Source organism: Stegastes partitus, unplaced genomic scaffold (genome assembly GCF_000690725.1).
Source record: "Stegastes partitus isolate 25-593 unplaced genomic scaffold, Stegastes_partitus-1.0.2 Scaffold12, whole genome shotgun sequence".
Lineage (NCBI taxonomy): Eukaryota > Metazoa > Chordata > Actinopteri > Pomacentridae > Stegastes > Stegastes partitus.
In genome coordinates, this window is record NW_007577743.1 from 343,355 (window position 1) to 366,340 (window position 22,986).

Consider the following 22,986-nt stretch of genomic DNA (forward strand, 5'->3'; position numbering starts at 1 on the left):
TCTCTCTCTCTCTCTCTCTCTCTCTCTCTCCTCTACAGTGTCCTACAGTAATTTCTTCATCCCCACAATGAAGTTCTTGTGTGCTACTGTCTGAGAGAAGCCGCAGAAATGCCTTGGCGCAAGAGCCGGAGACGTCATGGATTCCTGAGTGTGGGGCTTTGCAGGAAAGCCCTGAGTCTCCGACATGGACCCGCTCCAGGTTTCCATGGCAAAGGCGCACAAACAGGAGGAAACACTGAGGGAATCCCGTTATTTTACAGCATTGGACCATTATAAACACCCAGAGCGGGGAAGGAAGCCGCTCTTGATACTCAAGTAATCCTTATAGAGCTCTAGGAAGGGGGACTTCATACCAGAACCACTGCTGTAGCTGATGCGGCTGCATGTTTTTGAACAGAAAGGGAGTTTTGCGCGCCGCCGCTGGATCACAGCTTCAAGTTTTCTGAACGTGTTCAGAGTTTTTTCCTGTTCCGTCTCCTTTCACCAATTTTTTAACTGAAGAGAGCTTCCTCTGCTATGGTTGTTAGAGGAGCATAACATTTACAGCTGATTCTTTTTTTTTCTTTCTTTTTTTTTTTCGTTTTGTTTTATTCTCCAGATGTTTAGAGAGACTTGGAGGCTGGCACAGTACCACACGATGAGGTCCATGGATCAAGGTACTGCTGAAGTGTTGTGATTATCTGGTAATCAACCCATTTGATTTTTAATTGATACTGTAGTTTTAGTCCTAGTGTGTTTTTGGCTCAAATGAATGTCGTACCGTTTGTCAGATGTGGGTCAAACGTTCGAAAATAGTTGGGATGTGAATGTTTGGACACGCTGCTGTGCGCAGTGCGTGTCTTTGTGTCACAGGAGAAGACGAGAAGTCTATTAGACACATGGGATGAATAGTTAGTCATTTTGGATGCACTAAAATCCTGCAGATTTTGTATATTAGGTGTAGCTGTAATTAAGAGTGATAAACTCATGCTGAGATTTATTTTTCACGCCTGTTAACTTGTGTGGAACAACTTAAATATCATCTCAGGTGTATATTATGTAATATAGGATGCAGCCATTCTGGTCTGGTTTAATACCGCTGCGCGCTTTAACGAGCCCAGTGCCAGTGTTTTAATAAAGCGGTGATTTGCACATCACAGCACCAAAAAGATCAGAAAAATTAAAATCTCTCAGCCGGTCCGTTTTGCTGACAGAGCACATACTTCTGAGTGGAGGAACTCCCTTCTATGTGTTTTGCGTCGTGCGTAAATCTGGGGATACCCTCTGGAGAACCTGTGCGTTCCCGCTGACAATAAAAGAGCGCGTCGCCAAAAAATCCAATCCAAGTCAGGCAAACTGTTGGACTGAGGGGGGAAATAAATGTTTATGTACATTTTAATCCACCCATCCGTCTGCATATGTGTCCACACCAACCTGAAATGACGCTTTAACAGCCGGGTTTGAACGGAGAGCTGTGGCTCAGGGGACGAGCAGCTCCTCGCCGTGTCACTGCGTCCTGCCAGACACCCGGGGGCAGCACCAGGCTGCACAGCGCCGCTCTGCGCGACGGAGGGGTGGGGGGGGCGCACAACTAATTCATCACCTCCAACCTGCACTTTAGCTTTTTGTTGTTCGACGCATCATCGAAGGCGTGATCACACTGCCATGAGCTCCAAACTTCTTCTGCGTTCAGAGTGTAAATAGACCCGCCTCCGTCTGAAAATAACCGCGGCGAACTGAAACAGGAAACTTGTGCGCTTCACCTCCTGCAGCTCACCGATGCGCGATCTGAGACTCGGAACAGGTTTCCCCAAATCGACATCAGCGCCGCAGCTCCTCAGCCACGTCTCCGTCGCTTCGTCCGAACCCGCGGGATTCCTCAGGAGACATTTAGACAGATGACCTCCTTTTACGACGACAAAGATCTGGAGGAAGAGCTTAGTCGAGTCAGCTGTCCTGATGAGGACTTGGAGTTTGAGATCTTGTTCGAGTATGAACCGCCATGCAGCGACTTTGCGGGGGGAGATCAAGGTTTGTCCGAGGCTCTTTGGCAACCTGAGTCCCTCTCTTGGTTGTTGTGTCATTAACATGCGGCTTATGTAGTTGATTCATGTGAACGAAAAAGAAAACAAGGAAGTAAATTTGAGGGCTTTTCCTTTCAGCTGATAAATGAATGAACTCTCGTTTTAAAAAGCAAGATCTTTGTTTACTGGTGCTGTGATTGGTGCCACACATTGAGTTCAGATGAGGATGAATGATTGAGAATTGTTATAATGGAACACATCTTCATTTCTGCTTCTGTGTACATGTTTTCTTTCCTGCAGATGACCCCAACCTTGCACCTCACAAAGTCCTCAGCCCAGAGTCTGAGCAGGCTTTCCCTCTGGAAGAGGCCTCCCCATACGGCATCAAGTCCTGCAGCCCGTCCTACAGTGAGCACAACACTGAGGTTCTGTCAGGATATGAGAACCAGGAGGCCCGGAGCTATCTGGACAGTACCCGGCCCACAGGCCTGGCCCTGAGCCCTCGGATCGAGATCACCCCCTCCCGTGAGCACTACAGTCATGGCCGGGACTCCCTGCAGAACCACCACCTGAACATCAGCCCCAGACCCACCCTCACTGTGCCGGGCCATGAGAACCTCGCCTACCGTGAGCCCCAGTGCCTGAGTCCGGCCAGCAGCAACTCCTCCACCAGCTGGCACTCAGAGAACTACTCCCCCTGGGCGTCTCCCTGTGTGTCCCCCAGCAGTGGGCAGAACCCCGGAGACCTGTGCCCCCGCCTGCAGAGCATCCACACTGGCTCCCCACGCACCTCCCCGGGCACCTCTCCTCGCACCAGCCTAGCTGAGGACGGCTACCTGGGCCACCGCTCGCCCTCCCCCCGCCCAGGCTCCCGCTCCACTTCCCCGCAGGGAAAACGCACCTACGACATGTACAGGAATCCTGGGTTGATCCCTGGGCACCGCTCCCGCAGCCCCTCCCCCCACGGCGTCCATGAAGACCACAACATTGGTGCCCACTACACACACAGTAGCCTCGTCGATGGCATGAATGGTTTTGGCGCCGGTCAGCCCGGCCTGGTCCCTACTAAGATAGTCAAGACGACCAACCAGGTTTACACTCTGTACCCAGAGAACCACGGAGACGGGAACTACTTGGTGTCCTGCGATCAGGACATTAAAACCAAACCTGCTGCAGAGCCTTTCTTTGTTATCCCCCCAATCTGGCCCAAGCCACTGGTTTCCAGCATCTGCAGGTAAATTTGGCAACAAAGCAAGGACTCGTTGCTCCTCAATAAGTATTTAAATCATAAGATTCACCATTAATTTAATTTTATGTGTCCTTCATGTTCTGCAGCATCCCTGTGGCTTCTCTCCCCCCACTGGAGTGGCCGATCCCCAGTCGCACCGACCAGTATGAGCTCCACATCGAGGTGCAGCCCAAACCACATCACAGGGCTCACTATGAAACAGAGGGGAGCAGGGGTGCAGTGAAAGCTCCCACAGGAGGACATCCTGTTGTGCAGGTACGCCGCAAGCATAATCAAACGATAAATCACTCAATATCATATAAATCAGAAGAAAGTTATACATTTCAATCTGCCATTCCATGTGCCGGACGACCATATGAAGGCATGTTGTCGGGTTTAAATGAGCTGAGCAGCCTCAGGCAGCCCTGATGGGAGGCCTTGCATGTAATGGTATTTCCTACTCATTATGCACTCGGTGGTAGTGGTGCTGCTGCCCAGGGCCAGCTGTACGAAAATGACTTTTGGTGAGTCTGTCTGGCTACTCTTGTGGCACCATTCCAGCTTCTCACTTTCTTAAATCACTATAGACACTCTAACCTCAGACATATGACACACTGAAACCACTCTGCAGACTCAGGACAACCCTCACAACTGAGTTCAGGTCAGTGAGCAGCACAGTTTTTTTTTTCTCTTCTGCTTTCCAACTTAAAATAGTCTGCTATTGTGTGCCCTTGGCTGATGGTTTTAACCACACAGACAGATCTATGTTCGAGTCGTCCTCACTTCCGCTTACACACTGTTTTGTTGACTCTTGTGTTAAGGGGCTGACTCAAAGTGTTGAAACACTCAGCCTCTCTAGGCATGTGTTAAAAAAAAAAAAAAGAAGAAGAAAAATCGTGCCTGTGGTTAGCATAATTGCAGATCAGGAGAAACATTTACTTCTGTCTTACAGTCATAACATGGAGTTGAGGCGCAGCGTGTTGAAATTAGCTGTGACACAGATACAGCTGGCGATTGTGTCCATTAATAGGCACAACTTCCCTTTTTTTTCTCGCGTTACCGTGGCAACATTTCAATGCTGTTTTTGTTGGTGATAGTAGAGACTTTGTGGAAATACAGCTTCTCTTTCCATTTTCTGCCCATCCCCAAAGGCCTCACCCTGAGGTCAGTTCTGCCTGGTTTGCCAGTCCAATCAGATGGTCAGGCCTGGCTAGCCACGGCTGCACTCCTTCACCTCGTCTTTCCCTTCCTCTGCTCCTCCTTCGCTCTCTCTCTCTCAGGGTTTTTCCTTCCTCCTTTCTCCTCCTCTCTCTGAGCCTTGTACCCTCCACTTTACTTTTCCTACGCTGCTCTCTGTCATGACTCACTGCTCCTGCCACTGCCATGACAACCGGCCGACCGCTCACATGGCCTGTTGAGTGTTTGCAGTCGGCTTCCTCTGTCTCACTTCATGTGTCACCTACCTGGATGTGTGTGGGGGGAGGCGTGCTCGTTCACGTTGCCATAGTTTCTGCGCAGCTGCTGTGAAGTGTGACAGTTGCGTCCACCGAGACGAGAATTTCTACGAACAAGCTGATTTTTCTGACCGCAGTTATAAGAGGCAGTCTCTCCACAGCCTCCTGAATGGAAAATGTGTTGCAAAACAACTAAACAAACACTATTTCTGCTGCTAGAATGGATTAGCCACTTGTGCAAAGTTACCTGTAGTGTTTGTTTTGTTGCTCAGAATCCAGTTCACGCAGCGTAAATCATTTTGAGTACATTCAGCTTAGAAGTTCCTCAACAAAGGTCACTTTAGTTAATAAAGTAATTCAATGTCATCGTGTGAGTTGTGAGAGTGTAAAAGTAGCTGAGTTCAATTAAGTGGATTTGAGAAACTTAAGATATTCAATTGAGACACAGACAATACAGACAGACTCGCTTCATTTTTGCATTCTCAAAGTTTAGTTTCTTCTTAATTTAAGCTGCTGGAGCCACTTTTGACCAGATTCAGTACAAAGACAATATTGGAGGCTGCTCCTAGTCACACTGAGGTGATTATAATTGTACAATTAAACAAACTAAATTAATTACTAACCTTTGTCATGAGGCTTTATCAAGTTTCCACCATATGCATTTTCTGAAATTACAAAAATAGAGTTGAGTTTTACATCCAGCAAGGCATTCTGGGATGCCTGCTTAAACTTAATTTATTGAGTTGACTCAGTTCTCAACTGTTCATTGATTCAACTAATTATTTTGAGTCCAAATGGCTGAAGTTATAAGAACTCATGTTTTTAAGTTCTAAAGTGGTCTGGAAATTAAAAGGAGACATTTTAAGTTACATTAACCAGACATAAGCACCTTTAATATAATTTTCCTCAAGTACACTAGAAAAGATGAGTTGATTCGAGTACATTCCTTTATGACGTTTCATGGTGGGGTTGTGTTCTGTCATAAAGGTTATGCACGACACAGTTTGCACTAAAACAACATTTAGATGCAAACTGATGCGTTGTGGTTTTTGCAGGTTTCCTTAGGAGGCACTCTCAGGTTAAAAGTAACAACTCGGTCTCTGTCAGTTCAAAGTTTCGCTCATATATTACGTTTCATTTTCTGCAGCAGGACATTAAAGTACATCTGATGCCAAATGTGTCAGTCAGGCTGGATGTTTATGACCGTTATGGGTTCTGTCAGAGAAGGACGGGACCCCTGCTGAAGCCCACATTCAGTTAGGAAAGAACGAGTGAAGGGCTGCAGGGTTTGAGCTCTCTGCTGGCTTCAGTTCAAGGCTGCAGAAGGAAGACTCATGCTCCTGCACGTGGGTCTGACGCTGATTGGCCATCTGCGAGGGGAACAACATCTGGAAATGCAGAGTTTGAACAAGAGGCAGTGGAGAAGCACAACCAGTTAAACGTGACTCAAACATTTCCTTCATACTGACTCTGTTTCATCGCCTTATCGCTGGAGGTTTAAGCAAAAATAAAAAACGAGTGTTCTTTTTTTTCCCTCCCTGTGTGTATTTGCAGCTACATGGTTACAGAGGCAAGGAGCCACTTGGCCTACAGATTTTCATCGGTACAGCAGACGAGCGCATTCTCAAGCCTCATGCCTTTTATCAAGTCCACCGCATCACTGGCAAGACGGTTACGACCACCAGCTTTGAGAAGATTATCAATGGCACCAAAGTCCTGGAGATCCCACTGGAGCCAAAGAACAACATGAAAGCAATGTGAGCAAGTTCCCAATCAAGCTTTTTCTTTTTTTTGTGATATATATAAAACAAACAACTTCTGTTTACAATTTTGCTTACACGTGCTATTCTTCTCAAAGAATTGATTGTGCCGGGATCCTGAAGCTCAGGAACGCTGACATCGAGCTGAGGAAGGGCGAGACGGACGTTGGGCGGAAAAACACCCGAGTTCGTCTTGTGTTTCGAGTGCACATACCTCAGCCTGGCGGACAGCACGTCTCCCTCCAAGCGGCCTCGCATCCCATTGAGTGCTGTAAGCGGCTACACGTAAAACACTTCTGTGATGTGCTTTTTTTAAAACACATCTTAGACTTCTTAGTTTCATGTCCTGATACAGTGTGGGCTTTGTGTGTGTGTGCTTCCCGTTGAGGTCAAACTGCTTTTCAACAGGTAACAAAACTTTATACAAAATAAACATCATAAAAAAAAAAGGAACCCACATTCAAATGAGTTTGGAGCTGGGCTGATAGTCCAGAGGCTAGCGCATAAAGACCTCTTTATACAAGCAGGGCTTCCATCCAGTAGGTGGGCGTTGCACGTTTTAGTGTCTGTGTACCTGTTTGTATGTGCTCAGTAGTAAAGTCTGTGTTTGGGTACATCAGTGCGTGTGTGCACAGTGTTATTAAAGCACCTGGTGTAATCAAAACTCAAACAAGAAGGGCCTTTATCGAGCTTCGATCAACACCCTGATCAAGTGTGACACAGGCTGCGGGCAGTATGCTCCCATCACGATGACGCAGGATGTAATATTATTTTATAATTGTTGCTCCCATCTGTTCTCGCTTATAGAGGAGAACTGGGATTTTGCCACCCGTCGGTCGTATAACAAACTTCAGAAAAATCGATGAAATCCAGTCAAGCGTAAAGCCGCCACCACCAACCTGAACCGTTGATACAAGGCAGGACGGATCCATGCTTTCATTTTCATTCTTCATACTTTCATTCTCTGTAAACCCAAGAGATGGTTTTGCGTGAAAATCCCAGTAGCTCAGCAGTTTCTGAAATACTCAGACCAGCCCGTCTGGCACCAACAACCATGCCACGTTCAAAGTCACTTAAATCGCCTTTCTTCCCCATTCTGATGCTCAGTTTGACCTGCAGCAGATCGTCTTGACTATGTCTACATGCCTAAATGCCTTGAGTTGTTGCCATGTGATTGGCTGATTAGAAATTAGCATTAACGAGCAGTTGGACAGGTGTACCTAATAAAGTGGCCAGTGAGTGTATGTCAGGCTGCCGATAAGCAGACTGTGTCAGTGTTGGTGTGTTTGAGGAGATCAGGCCCCAGTGAGCGTCGTCCTCTTTGATTTATCCACCTGCAGTGTAGCAGCGGGCACCGGCCTGTTCAAAGTTCACGGGGTTGTCAACGCCTCGACTCCCTTCAGTGAGAGCAGAGTTTGACTCAAACCAGTGATAATAAGTCACAACGGCTTCTTATTTATCTTGTTCCACTTAATACATTCAACTGGCAACACTTTTATTCTTTGTTTCCTGGTATGCACTAAAACACAAAGTCATATTCCTTGTATGTGAAAACCTACTTGGCAGTAAATCCTTTCTGATTCTGATTAGTCGAATAAACTGTACTCATAAGGCACTTTTCAATCAAATTAAATGCAGTTTTACAGATGTTTGACAGAATATACTGAATATAACAGTAGGATAAATAGAAGATAAAACAAGCCAAAACATACATAAAAAAAATAAGAAATATTACACAAAAATTATAATTACTGTAATAAAACAGTAAAATGCTCATGGAAAATACAAGATGAGACGGGATCTTGTTAGCTATCTACTGAACTGAGAGCTAGAAAAAAGTAGAAGTTACATTGTCTTACACTTTTTCACTTTAGTTCTCCTTAACAAGCTGTATTCATCTCATTCCCCCAGATGTAGTGCTTTATATATTCCAAAATATTGAACAAAATCTTCTCATTTCTGTCTCATGGAGATGTTTTTCAGATGCAAATAGAGTCACCTTAAGATCAGCAACACTTGACTGGATAGCACGACTTTGTGTGATTTCACAAGATTTAAAAGTTGAAAATCAAATTCTTTTTCCTTGTTAAAATGTCCATCTGGTGTTTTTTATAAGCTAGAAGAGATATAATAAGAAAAATACACAACTGGTGTACTGGCGACAGTTTAAAAAAAAACAAACAAAAAAAAACATGGATTCAGACTTTTGAGGTTTCATACGTGACAAAGAACCCAATCCTTGCAGGGCGTGGTGTTCTGTATCTTCAGATCTGGTCTGTGATTTCAACATGTATGGCCGAACTACTCCAATATTACTGCTGTGTATTGCAGAGTACTTTTGCAGTGTTTGAGTTGTAGGTGAGCTGGTGTGCTCAAGCTGCGGTGAGTGAAGAGAGAGGACTTCCTAGATCTGTAAACTTTAAAGGCAGGAGAGGATTCTACCATATGTAACTTTGATTCTCAGAGATCAGTTTTTAGGGATTTAATTAATAACCTGAGAGGGATTTCAGGAGCTCTTAAGCGTCACATATAATTGGTAGTGTTTATTTCTTTATCATATTGCATCCGTCCGTTCCTGTTATGTGCTTTACTGTACAAACTTTCTATTTACCGCTCGTAAGTTGCGATTTGACCGATTTTTCAGTGTTGCTTATTAAAACCGAAAGCGATGGTTGTGATAATTAAATGACTCAGCATCTTTATTGTAAAGCGCTGTCACTTCTTGGCAATGAGCAGGTGTGCACTTGTGAGAAATCAGTACTTAGCTTTCACATGACATGCTATGTGTTGTCTGTGTTTCATTGGTAAGGATAAGGTTATTTTAATAATGCACCTGCAGATGAAATTTGATAAATTCCTTCATTGTTTAGAGAAAAATGCTAATGCTCGTCCTAACAGCTTACACTCCAAGTCTTCATGTGTCTTGTTTTGCTCATTCAGCAGACCAAAACATAACTTCAGTTTACAAAAAAACAAATATCCTCACACTACTTCGCTGTGTGTCCCTGCAGCCCAGCGTTCAGCGCATGAACTTCCCATGGTGGAGAAGCAGGACATGGACAGCTGCTCCGTCCTGGGCGGCCAGCAGATGATCCTGACTGGGCAGAACTTCAGCTCCGACTCCAAAGTCATTTTTCTGGAGAAAACTCAGGGTGAGTGGTACTTCAGCTCCAGCAGCTTCTGGGAAAGTTCGCTGTTTCCTATGTATTTCTGTTAACATGCAGTAACCTGGAAACCAGATGTGCAGCTGAGTCTACAAAATCTACGTGCTCTGATGTTGCACAACACCGTGTCTCGGTAGTACCACAACACAAGCTATCGCAAATGACTCATAAGTCTCAGTGCCTGCGCAACGAGTTCATCACTGTCATGCTTCTTTTCATCGGCACCATGAAGCCACCTGAGTTATTTGCATAATCCAAAAGGGTAACACTCCAACTTCCTTTTGCCCTTTTCTTTCTCACTGACTCCCATGATGTCTTATCACTCAAATCGGCCTTTTGTTATGTGATTAATGGTTTTATGTGTCAAATGAAGGGTTGTGTTGGGTTTCATTTGTTGATGTCCCTGCTTCACTCCTAAATGTATCTGCCAGGAAAAAAAAGACGACTGGATTTATGTTTCCTGATGACAGATACAAGTTTTTCCTTCAATTATGTAATGCTAGTAAGTGAACAATAAATCAAGTAATTCCCCCTCTTGTAATCTTCTTATCTGCTGACATTTACATAACAAGATGGTCGTGATGTAGCCATGACTAGATGTCTTTGTGCATCTTGTGTAAGGTCATTTTAACACACTTTAAAAAGAGTAACGTATAGAAGTTGGGATTGCATTTGTTATCTGTTTTCTGTAGTTTCAGTTCTCTATAGTTTGGATCTAGCCGCAGCTCGAAGGTTTCTTTAGGATGGTTAGTTGCATTGAAATATTTGCCTGACTGTGACTCACTAGCTCCACTGCTGCCTGAGAGCAGATCATTTGGCTTTTTAGACGCAGGGACTCCACGGCCTACCTCCACTAAAACTTGGAGCTGCACGCCCCAACTTTTTTTTTTTTTTTTCTTCTTCTTCTTCTTCTTCTCCGGGTTTCCCTGCCGCTGTGTTACGACACACCGCAGTAATGGATAGTAAGACAGAGATGGAAAAAGAAATCTTACAAAGAGGGATTGCCATTGTTTTGGAGAGTTTCTGTATGACACAAGGTTTTGGACCAGCGAGGCTGTGAAATCCCTCTGAATGAGAGACAGCTGCATCTGGCTGGAGCTCCCCTGACTCTTGTGCTTGGACGGGGCGAGTTGTACGGAGGGAAAGGAAAGCTTCCCGGGCCAAGCCAAGCTGCTCAGGCTCTCTCTCCATCTCCCCTCCTCCTTTCCACCTCCACACACAATTATCTCCAGAGGGAGAACAAGTCGGGGGTATCCCTTAGAGTAGAATTACAACAAAACGCAAACAAATACGAATGCCAAGAAAGCAGTAGTCATCACGTTTTGTAGGAGAAGTGGAGAGAGTTGATCATAAAAATAAAATTAAGAAAAAAAAAAAGTTGGCAACATGCGTGGAATCCCCCTTCCTCCTGCTGACTCATTTAAGCCATGTGTTTTTCATTTGTAATTTGACAGAGGGTTTCCCACCTACAGAAACATTTGCTGCAGCACATGTCCTATCATGTGTTCCAGCATGTGGAGTTTGCTTTCGCAGGCACATTTTGTTTTCAACTTTTGCATTGAAATGACAGCTTAGATGTAATCTGATGAAGTGTGATATACCATAAGCCATAACATAAGCCGCTAACTCCTGCACTTCTCATCACGTCCCAGCTAATGTTGTGTTTCTACCTTCTGTGCTGATGTTCTGTCAGCACTGCATTTGAGAGCAGACAGGTGTGTCCTGCACAGCCATATGTCTTTCTGATTAATGCACGAGTGTACAGTGCCTGTAAGTGTTCACACGCCTCAGAAGTTTTCATTGCATTTCAATGCTGAATTATGTAGGGCTGGACCTGAATAGCCGACTATTCGTTCGCTCCAAATATTCCTCCTTAGTGAAAAACTCCGTCTTTACGTTTGCATGTAGACAGAAGGAGACGGAGTTTGGCGTCACAGTATGCAACAAAAACATCATCAGCGTCATATGTGTGCGACCCATGTTTGCAGTTTGTCTACTTCCATATACTTGGACTGACATGTTTCCTAGTCAATATTTGAAGTATTTTACTTGTTTTGTACTCTAACACCACGTTTAGGAGTAGCTCCACTTCGCTGTCGGTCCAAACAAATGGCCCTCGCTCCATTATCGTTGAAGTAACGAGAAGTTTTTGTTGTGGTGTTTTTTCCAGAATTCCGATTGGCTAGCATGGCTTTATGCTTCTCATTACATTGCCCCCTATAAGTTTGGCATGGTCATATCACCTCCTAACAACGTATTTATGCGGGTTTGTGTAAACAAAGATGTTTTTGAAAACCATCTGATGTAAACAATATTATTTTTGAAAACGTAGATCCGTTTTTGTGAATACTCGGCTATGTGTAAACGAGGCCTTTCACGTGAATCACCTAATTTAACACAGGTGTAGCCAGCTGGTGCTAGAAGTCACATGGTTAGTGAAATGGAGATCAGCTGAGTAGCAGTGACGGTGTCTCAGTGATTGTATTGTGATACTCCTGAATCTCACTACACTTTGAAGACAACCTCTAAAAAGGTTATTAAAAAAGTAGAACTCAAGGGATGGATACAAGAAAATTACAAGTCACTGAATATCTCTTGGGGTACAGTTGATTCTGTAATCCAAAATCTGTTGTCACTTTGACATGAAAGACAGTTTTTTGTAAATTCTTGTCTAGAAAGCCAAATTAAATTGACAATGATTCAAGCAAAACATGGAAAAAACTTCCAAGGAAATTGAAGACTTTTTATAGGCACTGAATATATGTGAGTTTTAGGGTAAATCTAATGATCGTAGGTATTTTAAGAGCCATATAATCTACAAGCATAAGGTGTTGCGTGTAACTGCATTTAAACTACTGAAGAAAATAAAGAATTGCTTTGAATGTACCAAGAAGGAGAGGTGATTTCCCAGTTGGTCTGGATTCACCATTTCCCAAATGTCTTGTGTATCTTGAAACAATTAATCTTGCTTACTTTGCAGAGTTATTTACCACACTGTATGACTGAGGTTGGGTTTTCACTTTCTGTTTCTGCTTCATCCTAGACGGGCAGCAAATCTGGGAAATGGAAGCAACAGTGGACAAAGACAAGAGCCAGCCTGTACGTGTCACACATCAGACTGTTCCTTAGACCTTTGTCTTGTGCTGTGAAAAGCAACAAACATGTCTGAGTTCAAACAAACAGACTGATTTCACTACATGATTGAACGCTGTCTTGCAGAGCATGCTGTTTGTGGAGGTGCCGTCCTACCGAGATACGTCAGTCTGCCATTCTGTCAAAGTGAACTTCTACGTCATCAACGGCAAGAGAAAGCGCAGCCAGCCTCAGCATTTCACCTACACACCACTGGCATGTAAGAGTGCTGCTCAGTGTCTGTGTGGTGTGCTTATATCACATTATGTGGACTATGAATGTAAAATAATTGGATGATGCTGAAATAGATTTTCCAAGAGCTTATTGTCAGAATGTTTACAGCCATCTTTTTTGATGTCTCTTCCATACAGCTCCATCCATTAAGACAGAGCCTATAGATGAGTATGAACCAGGCCACATGGGTTTTGCCATGCCTCAGATCTTGGGTTTATCCCCTCATTCTTACTACCATAACCCACGCAGCGTCCTCCACCCAGACAACGGCCTGGTCTCCGGCCTGGCTTCCTGCCAGCGTCTCAGCTCCAGCCTTCCAAACCAGGACACGCGTTTACAGCAGCAGAGCCCAGCCATCGTCTATTCCCGTGGGGGGAAGAGTCTGAGTGGCAGCCCCGGCCTTTGGCAGAGTGGTGGGGTGATGCCTGACCCCCACCGGTCAGTGCTGGTCCACACGGGCTCCCCAGCTCAGTCTATAGGTTCCATCAGCGCAGCAGGCCAACACCCATCCATCATCCAGTTCTCTCCCACCAACCACCACCTGCTGCGGGCAGGAGAGCCTCAGCCCCTCACTGCTCCTCAGCCCGACAACCAGCAGATCATCTACTGCGACGGCTACTCCCCACAGGCAGCCGCCGCCGCCCACTCGCCCACACCCCCTCAGGCTCAGGCGGCCGTGACTCACCCGCAGCACTATCCCACCGTGATTCAGCAGCAGCCCTACGTACAGAAGGGGCAGCAGAAAGGCCGAGCTCCAACCGGGACCGGCCAGATGGAGGCTCCAGGAGACGGACAGAGGCGGGTGACGGTCAAGGAGGAGAACTTGGACCAGTTCTACCTAGATGATGGTGAGTGTAAGTTAATGCTTTTATACTCTGTGTAAGTGGGATAATTGGTTATGTAATGATGTGGAGGGGAGAGAAAAAAAAGCAGGCAGACAAAGTGATGGATATGTCCTTTCTGTGAAATTAATGGATGATAAGACCCACCAACAGAGATATGACTTCTCCTAAGAACAATTCAAGGATATTTACAGTATCTGCGCCATCTCCTTTTCGCATATCCCAGTCCAATCTATGTGCTATAGAATCCGTTTGAACAAAGCCAACAGAAAACGCTCACTGTGTTAAAACAATCCTAGCCAGGAGGTGCAGTTATGTTCCATTCAAGGTGGAAATAACAAGGATTGTGAGTCATATGTTTATACTTATGCTTGTCAACCCCACTACCCTCTGACAGAATTAATGTCAGGCCACATCAAGCAGCAGGCAGGAGGTTCAACCTCTTCCTGATTTTGGAGTTAAAGGTTCTCCAAACTGTATTATGTCTTACAGTAAAACGACAGGCTCAGAAAGTTTTTCAAATGCCTTTTGGTTTTGTCAGTCAGGTGAGATTTAGAGGCAGTTTGGGGTCGTTACCATCCTGCTGTTCATTCTTCTGGTCGCCACACATCAGGAAATGACCTTTTTTCTCTCTCTCGCATTAAAGACGGAGCCTGAGGGAGAAAAAACTGTCGCTCTCCTGACCGCCTGGACATGTTGACACTGTTATGAAGTGAAAAACAACTTCCATGGCAACCATTGTCAAACAGTGGAACGTGCTGCCTGGGAGAACTGGGGAAAGCCTCTTTGTTTGTTATAGTTGGCCAGAACCTCTCCTTGGCCTTATGCCCCTCGATTCTGTGGGGGAGCCCACCAGAGGATTAGCTTTTTTCCATCCATGAGATTCTGCCAATCTGGCACAAGAAATTCCTATTTGCAGCTGCTGTCCTCCAGAAATCCAGCCTGATCCCTGTAAGATAGCAGGAGGGTGGAGGGTAGTTTGCAGGAAAAGGGAAGGAGCTGTGTGTATGTGTGTGTTTCGATGGAAAAAATGAAACGAAGAAAAAAGGCTAGCAATGGAATTTGTGTTTTTTGGAAGGAACTTGCAGGGTTTCCCTCCACAGTAAACAGCAACAAGGCTGTGAGTTAGTGAATTAACAAGGACTTTAGAGAAAGTCAAACTCTTTGATCCTCCTATCATGAAAAGGTGCCTCTGCATCAGTGACTTCTGCTCTCAGCTTTTCTCACAAAAAGTACTTGCACAATTAGAGTTACTCATATTAAATAGTCATCTTTTACAATTAATGTTATTATTTTACAAAAGTATAATGAATGCACTTCTATAACACTGCACGCCTGAATACAAAGAGCTCATTCATAATGCATTAACAGTTGCAGCTGCATAGCGCTGGCCCTGTCTTATCGCTCCAACAGGTGATAATCCACCCACTTGCATCATCATTGCTGCTTCATGTGAAAAAAATGGGGACTTCCCAATATTCAAAACATTTTTTGGGTGGTGAGAAGACAGGCAAGGTCAGAAAAACCCCTCTCAAAGTGACTTAAAGGTGTTAAAGTGTGATGCTACCACAGAATAATCATTTAAGCTGAGCCTATCAAACACATTCTCACCTAAGTGACATTGTCAACATTACTCATCGCGCCATGTGTTTGATTCTGTAGTCATATTTGAAAAAGGGGTGATGCCACATCCTGGTATCGTCTCAGTGTTGTGGTCTATAACTGTCACAGGTCTTAGGAGCCTGAATTGTGTCAACCTTAGTGATAAGTACCAAATGAAAGTCTGGCATTTCATTTTGCACCAAAACTTGGCTCATAGATTCTCCCACACAGAGGGCCTGTATCTTCAGCCCTCACATTAGTTCCCATGCCTCCCACAGGTGCTCAGAGAGGACCACGTCGAGCACTGTGTTTCTATGTATTCAGTTTATCTAGACAACTAAACAAAAGCTGCCTGTAGGGGCCTGCCCTACCTTTAGATCACAAAGGTCAGAAATGTCTGGCAGAGCCTACCGCATGCCACAGAGTCTGCGGAAAAACAAAACAAAAAAAAAGCAACTGGCATAGTGAGCAGAGGCTGAGAGTGACAGATTTAGTGGGTGTGGAATAAAGCCCGGAGGCAGTGGAGCAGGTGAAATTGTTCCAGCAGGTAGAGATCAGGGCAGGAAAGATAAAGCACACAGCAGTAGCCCAGTGGACATGCATTAGTCTCAGCTCACTTCCATCCCATTTGAAAGGATTCGTCAAATACACAACTTAAGTGGTATTCAGGCAGCGCTGCAGTTGCAGTGATGAGTGCATACATGTCCATGTGTAGCTACAATCTGAAAGCTATGAATCATTGTGTTTATTTACGCTATACTGTGAATCAGATCAAGTTGCCCTGTAAGACAAGAATGTCAGAATACACAGTTGTCATTCTGAGCAACAAGACTACAGATATCTAAACTGTTGATGTCTTTAAATAAAAAAGGGGAAAAGCCCATCCATCCAAACATTATAGCCACTTTACCCTGTAGATCCCTTTTAACAGACAAAAAACATCAGTGGTGCAGTGACCCACCAACCAACCAGCATTATCATCCTTAAAGTCAGGCCATCTGAAGTTAATGCATATTCTTCATCTATCTTTTTAGTGCTCACACCCCTATTTGTGTTTCCACACACAATGTTTATCTGTACATTAGAAAGACAGTAACACAGAGGGAATTTTCTACTAAAACGAGAGAAATACAGAGTTGCTTTGAATAAATTTGACAGCTGAAGCCATATTTTACCAGCTTTGGAATGCGTTTTTGCACAGCAATTGGATTTTAATGGATTTATTCACAGCATGTAAAGACAGAAAACACGGACGAGTAACTCTTTCATTGCCCTGATGGGTGTGCGAGCTTTGTTTCGAGACAGACGAAAAGTGAGCTTGTCCTTTAGGCACTAACACATCAGATCTGTGGTTAGATTAGTGGTTCGCCTCCAGTCCACTCTCTCTACTTTCTCTTCTCTCATTCTGGTTTTTAGCTTCATGCTGTCATCGCAGCCGCATATAAGCCTCACTCGAATCGGTCTAGTCATGTGGGACCTACGAACATACTTCTACACACAAACACGCACACTGTACGAACATGCAAATACTTGGAGACACACAAACACACACATTCCAGCTCGCAGCAGGCAGTGTGCTGCGACTGAGTCAGCTACTGTACCGGGTGTCTCTCCTCCCACCGTTGGTTGGTAAACAGTGCAGCTCATTGGTGTAGAACTCAGGAGTCAGACACTCACCTATTGAACAGACTAGGCTGAGTGTTCCCTGCGCCTGCCTCAAATAGCCGGTCCGTGCCAACCCTTCATTAGAATCAGTAAAGCCTTACTGTATGTTGCCCCTCTGTGGCACTCCTGCTGCTTCTCTAAGCTTGTTTTATGCTCAGGAAAAATCCTGTGGCACCACTGGGGAGATGAAAGTTTCTTTAAGGCATTAGGTGTCAGAGGGAATTCCACTACAGACTAAAATAAACAGGGACACTGACGTTGTGACGACAGCAGAGCACCCAGTTTGGCTGCTCCTGCAGCTTTGGAACGCTCAGATGCTGCTTTGGCTATAAAATGTGCTCAGTGTTGAGCTGCTCGTCCACATCTGCAAATGATCAGATAGAGAGACGACAGGGAGAGAGAGAGACAAAGATCAGTTTGTTGGATGGAAGAGCATTTTTTTTATTTTGGTCTGATTGCATGAACGCTTAATTGCCGTCGTGCATTTCATCATTTCAATTAGAAATATTTTCGGAGAGCCCCAAAGCCAAGTGCTGCATGCCACATGGGTGCACATGCCTTCGATCTGGAAATTGTTGGTTTGATTCCTAGCTGGCCCTGACCTTTACTGCATGTCATTTCCCTGCTTCCCGCCCCCACAAATCTTATCTGGCTCCACTCTCTGTCTAATAACGGTTAAAACCCTTAAAAGTCTATTTTCTATCCCAGTCCAAACTGCTTTTATTTACAACCCAAAATAAAAACATGCCATCTCCTTGCAACAGTTAAGTTCATTTTGTGCCGAGGTCTGTTTTGCCCTTCACAGTCCGTCATCAGCTCAGAGATGCTTTTGAGTAGGTGAGATGTCTCTGAATTTGTTGCTGTACTAGTTTTAATGGTTACATCCTTTGCTACCCTGCTATGTAAATCAAGGCTTTAAATAGCATGTAGACAAGTCAGTTGACAACAGTTCCTCTACCTCTAAAACGAGGCAGTGCAAAATAGCAGCATTCAGAAGTTTTTTAAGCTTCTTTCAGTAGCAAATCAGCTAATCATAACATTATTCATGTTTATCAGTTTGAAGTGAAGGGAGTATTGCAATATAGTCTAACATATTTAGATTATTGTTTATTCAGACTGATGGCATTGATGCCCTTATCATATTTGTCTGTTAAAAGTCAGCCAGCAGATGATTAGATTCATAATATGTTTTTAACTTTTGGATTGTCTGAGACACTGGATGTAGATGGCGGGTATAAGCCTGTTATTAGCCGTGCGTTTCTTTTTCTGCACCACAGGAAACAACAGCAACCTCCAGGCAGCAACCTACACACTGAAAAGTTTAAGTTTTGCTGAGGATTTGTGAATACCGTTGGCACATCCTGTTGTTAGCTCTCCACAAGAGGATTGTGATTGGTTTCAAGAATACAAACAAGCAAGGGTTTCAGGGTTTTGTTGTTTTCCTAAAGCAGAAAGATAATGAGGTGCGGTCAGACCATTCTACACAGCGTTGTGTCAGCACAACTGAATGGTCCGGCTATGCAAGACTAAGGCTGTGTTTGAAACCTCTGACTATGCTAGCAGTTGGTGCTGATTTGGCCAAAATGTACTTTGTAGTATGCAACTTTAGGACTTCAAAACAACTTTGCCAACATTATACTTCTATATAGACTTTGCCATCAGAGGAATTCCTGGCTGACTTGAGCTGTATACTGTTTTATTGCAGGCCAAGGTATAATTATTATTTTTCTGTTCGATTAATTTTCTTTCACAGCTCACCTTTAGCTTTCGAAAACCATAAAACGGTTAAGCCTGCCCTAGCATGCTGCAAAATAATATGATTTAACAGTTCCCTACTGCATAGTACTATGAGGTTCATACTGCATATTATGTTTCTCAGTACTATATAGTGGGTTGTTTTAAATACAGATTCACTTTTTGACCAAGCTCGTAAGCAAACTTCCATTCTTTAGCCGATCTAATTGTGACAAGCCAAAACAGGAACAGAGGAACCCTCTTAAGGGCATTACACAACAAACACTATGGCAAACTAACACGATATGCCAAAAACTCCTAAACAGACTACTAAAAGGACTACTCACACTGATATTCACATTTTAACATGAAACACTTTAATAGCCCCGTTCCCCAATGAAGGCCATTGCCATGGTTACACAATCACAGACACGATATGCTCTGTAATGACTTGGTCACAGGCAAAAAGGTTTTTTGGACGAATCTAAAATACTTAGATTACTCATCGGCCCTAATGAGCTCCCTGAGGCAGAGTGGAAGCAGTGGCACCAGCCTATAATGTCTCGGAGTGCCAGTGTACACAGACAGACACACAGTAGTCCTGCAGGCCTGAGCTCTCTGACAAACTCCAGAGCATTGAGCTCGGTGTGGCATATCTGGAGGGATGACATGTTACACATTCTCGTCATTCCTTCCTGCTCAGTGCAGAACTACCTGAGCAGGCGTTCTGGCTCAGGTAGTTCTGACTGAGCCAGTGGGAGGTGAAACTACATCTGTGTCACAGGTAGTTACTTCCTCTTCGCTTTACTATCAGGGGTTATTTTATCAGAAGACAAGTGCAACAAAGCTCGAAAACAATCAGAACCTGTGTGTTTTATCCTGGCTGAAGAATTTCACTTATTCAATCTTGAAATAAGTTAGTTTGATTTTGACGTATTATGTCCCCTCGCACATTGAGCTCCTATTTTTAGAACTATGACACCTTGAAAGTTTCCATTTCAACCCTCTTCCTCTTCTGTTGATGTGTGTAGACACACACTTGTAACTGCTGAGCAACTGCAAGTGATTGCTTGCTACCTCTAGAGGTGGCAAGACATTAATGCAGCATTTGTCTGCCTTCCATCAAAGCCCTACGCAGAAATGTCAATGTATCCATCAACAGTCTTTTGGGAATATGATCGATGACACTTCTGTCAACAGGGTTCTGTTTTGTCACCATTTTGAGGTTTGATTGTAAAATCTCTTACGTTGATCCTGTTGCGTTCTAATATGCCTCTCTTTATTTGCTTTACAGTGAATGAGATCATAAGAAAGGATCTGACGGGCGTTCAAGCCAGGGGGCAGACATAGAGGAGGGACCTGACCGGGAAATGACAACATATCCAGTTCACGCAGACAGACACGCAAACACACAGAGACTTCAACCTTCCACTGAGGTGACGCACTTCCACCAACAATCAGACCTTCTCTTCCTCATTTTCTTTACCCACAGAGATAAAGATTTCAGCTCCTGGTTGCTGTGTTTGCTTTGGATGTTTTTCTGCAATAAACATTCGGCAAACAGAAGATTTCATTGACCCACAGCGTCTGCTACCAACACTCAACAGGTTTCCAAGGCTGAAGCTCAGAAACAAACAAAGAGAGATAAAATGGCACAGGCTGTATATAAATGATGGACGTGGCAACTTCTGAAACGTGACGTCAATGCACAAGTGCCTTAAAGTGCAACACCAGTGAGCACCCCTAGGTGTTGATGCCAAAATACATTTTCTCTGCAAGATTTTTTTTTTGCTGAATTTCCCCTTTCTGAGCAGGGTTTTGGCAGTCTATGTGAAAATGATTCCATAAGGCCTCAAAGTGCGTGACTTTCAGAGGGGTGGCTGGCTCGACTGACATTTCTGGTCAGGAGTGATCACAAAATTTACACAGTGGAACATTAGTCCGGTCAGTATAGGCAGAGTGTTCTCGGACATTCAGCTAGTCCCGTCCCTCGCTCCTGTCCAGATCCAACCTCTCTTCTGAATATGATCACTTCTTCCTCCAAAAACTCAGAAGACCCAGGAAGCAAACTCACAGCTTTGAAATATCAATCCACAAAGCAAGTCACTACATCCATCTTTTACATACAATCTAAGTAAAATGGGGGGAAAATAAATAAAGTCCCTCTAAAACTCCCACCTGTTTGCCTCATAATAGTGGATAATGTTACGTAGCACGCAGAAATTTCCAGCAGGGTATTAGTGTGACACCAAAAAGTCCTCCCAAATACAATCTTTAGACATTTCTTGTGGCCAAAAACTTTTTCCCCCCATATTTTTCAATTCTTCTTGCACAAAGAGTGTTTTTGTCTGTGTACCTTTGTATGTAGTTTTACATGAAAGAATTGTCCAAAGCTTACATTCTAATCATCTCATTTTAAGTGCAGTTTTCTAATTGAAGTGAAGCGCACACAGCCTTAACCATATACCAATGAACTATTGTGACACCTCCTGATATGCACTGTTTTTAATAATGGGGGGCAATGTTATTCCTTTTTAATATTTGAGTCATGTGAATAATGTACCATTTTACATTCATTTAAATATATATTCAATTATATTCAGGTGCCAAACTAGCTTCACAGCGATAGCATGGGCCTACATTTTTAAAAATGATTCTCTGCCCATGTGTTTGTTTTCGACATTTGCATTGAAAATCATTTAAAAATGTATTCCAGCTCATGCAAGCTGTAGCGAGACAATTTACACACTTGGATTTGAAGGTGGTCTCCTTGGTTTTTTAATCATTTTGTGCCTGTTTTCTTTTTTTTTTTAATGTATTGATTGTAATAACGTCTGTGGGTGTTTCCACAGTCTTAAACAAAATATCCAAAGCTTAAACTGTGTGTATGTTCTTGTGTACAGTTGTATTCATAATGACAATCATCATACTAAAAGCTGCCTATGCAGAACCTTCATGCTTGCAGGTGTAAAGCGCATAATTTTAATGTTCTGTAACCCCCATCAAGCACAATAAGGTATACAGTAAGAGTTACTGATATGCTAATATAGCTTGCTTTGATGAGGAAAGCACTAGTTTAAAAATGTTTTTGTGATATTATATTTCACTGAAGGAATTGGAGTACAATAAAAGTGCCAGGTGATTGTAAAGAGAAAACTGTTGAGTATAAAACTGTAAAAACACGTAAAACATAAGACTGAATCACAATGTTTAACATTTGATATGGACCTATTTGATAGAGAAAAAAAAAAGGATTATATTTTGTAATATTAGCAAGACTAATGTTGATTTTTTTTAAAAAGGATACTTCTCATTGAGCCAGTACAGCACAAGTGCATTTGACATTTCTTGAATGTAATAAATATTAATAGTTTTTCCCCTTTTGTGTAAATATCAGATACAAAGTGTTCCAATAAAGTCGGACGAGTCTAAAGTAGAAGCAATTTGTTTTTGTTTTTTTGTTGTGTATCGTTATCTGTCATGTTGTGTAAAACTACACAATGTTATAGTCATCATTATATCTTCTGTTTTATTACCATGTAAAACTCCTTCTGTAGGGAATTATGATACACTTATCCTTAATAGCTATATATTTTTGTTAATGTGTTTGTTGTTATTATTTTATAGTCTTTTAAGATATCTTTGGGAAGGTTTTAATACTGTCTTATTTTATTTTATGTGTTGATAGTTGTCATGTACATGTTTCATTTTGAGTCTTTGTGCCTCTTTAAAAATGTCTATTCATGCTATTTTTGTATCCCTAAAAGAAGCAATAAATAATAACCATATACAACATGACTGTCCTTGCTTTAATGTGTCATTTCTCCTGTTTCTCTCATAAACACATTACCATGAATGAGTTCTTGTCCCAGAACCTTTAAGTCTTAGCATTGATTAAACCCCGAAAAAAATGATCATAGTTCAATTTTCATTTTCATGAAAATAAGTCAGTGCTTCCTACCTGACCTCCACAGACTCAGCTACAATAACTTTAGTATATTTAATGAGGTTATGTAAATTTTCACCTTCATACTATTAATATTTTCCAAGTTACCGGCCATTGAAGTACACAGGGGTGTTTCAAAATTGTACTTTTTAGTTTGTGTTATTTTTTCCAGCATTTGTGAGCCTTCATAGCTTTATATGTACAGGAGACAGACACATGAAA

At 43.2% G+C, this 22,986-nt stretch overlaps 1 protein-coding gene across 3 annotated transcripts; it reads left to right on the forward strand.

Moving 5' to 3' along the window:
* Positions 1-324: 324 nt before the first annotated feature.
* nfatc2a (nuclear factor of activated T cells 2a) lies at positions 325-22,616 on the forward strand. 3 transcript variants are annotated; one of them, XM_008287729.1, is made up of 10 exons: positions 325-656; positions 2,304-3,237; positions 3,339-3,507; positions 6,240-6,442; positions 6,544-6,716; positions 9,457-9,597; positions 12,653-12,708; positions 12,829-12,961; positions 13,113-13,829; positions 20,113-22,616. In XM_008287729.1, the coding sequence occupies exons 1-10, from the start codon at positions 599-601 to the stop codon at positions 20,166-20,168; spliced, it is 2,640 nt and encodes an 879-aa protein (XP_008285951.1). In that variant the 5' UTR covers positions 325-598; the 3' UTR covers positions 20,169-22,616. The 3 variants fall into 3 exon arrangements, with proteins under 3 accessions (XP_008285951.1, XP_008285946.1, XP_008285950.1); XM_008287724.1 differs by lacking the exon at positions 325-656 and adding an exon at positions 1,703-2,010; XM_008287728.1 differs by lacking the exon at positions 325-656 and adding an exon at positions 1,703-2,010 and having other exon boundaries at positions 13,113-13,823.
* The last annotated feature ends 370 nt before the right edge of the window (positions 22,617-22,986 follow it).

Coding starts and splice junctions, on each gene's coding strand:
- nfatc2a (XM_008287724.1), top strand. CDS start 1,878: ATGACCTCCTTTTACGACGACAAAGATCTGGAGGAAGAGCTTAGTCGA. Junction 6,717..9,456: donor CTCGCATCCCATTGAGTGCT/GTAAGCGGCTAC, acceptor GTGTCCCTGCAG/CCCAGCGTTCAGCGCATGAA. Junction 12,709..12,828: donor ACAAAGACAAGAGCCAGCCT/GTACGTGTCACA, acceptor GCTGTCTTGCAG/AGCATGCTGTTTGTGGAGGT.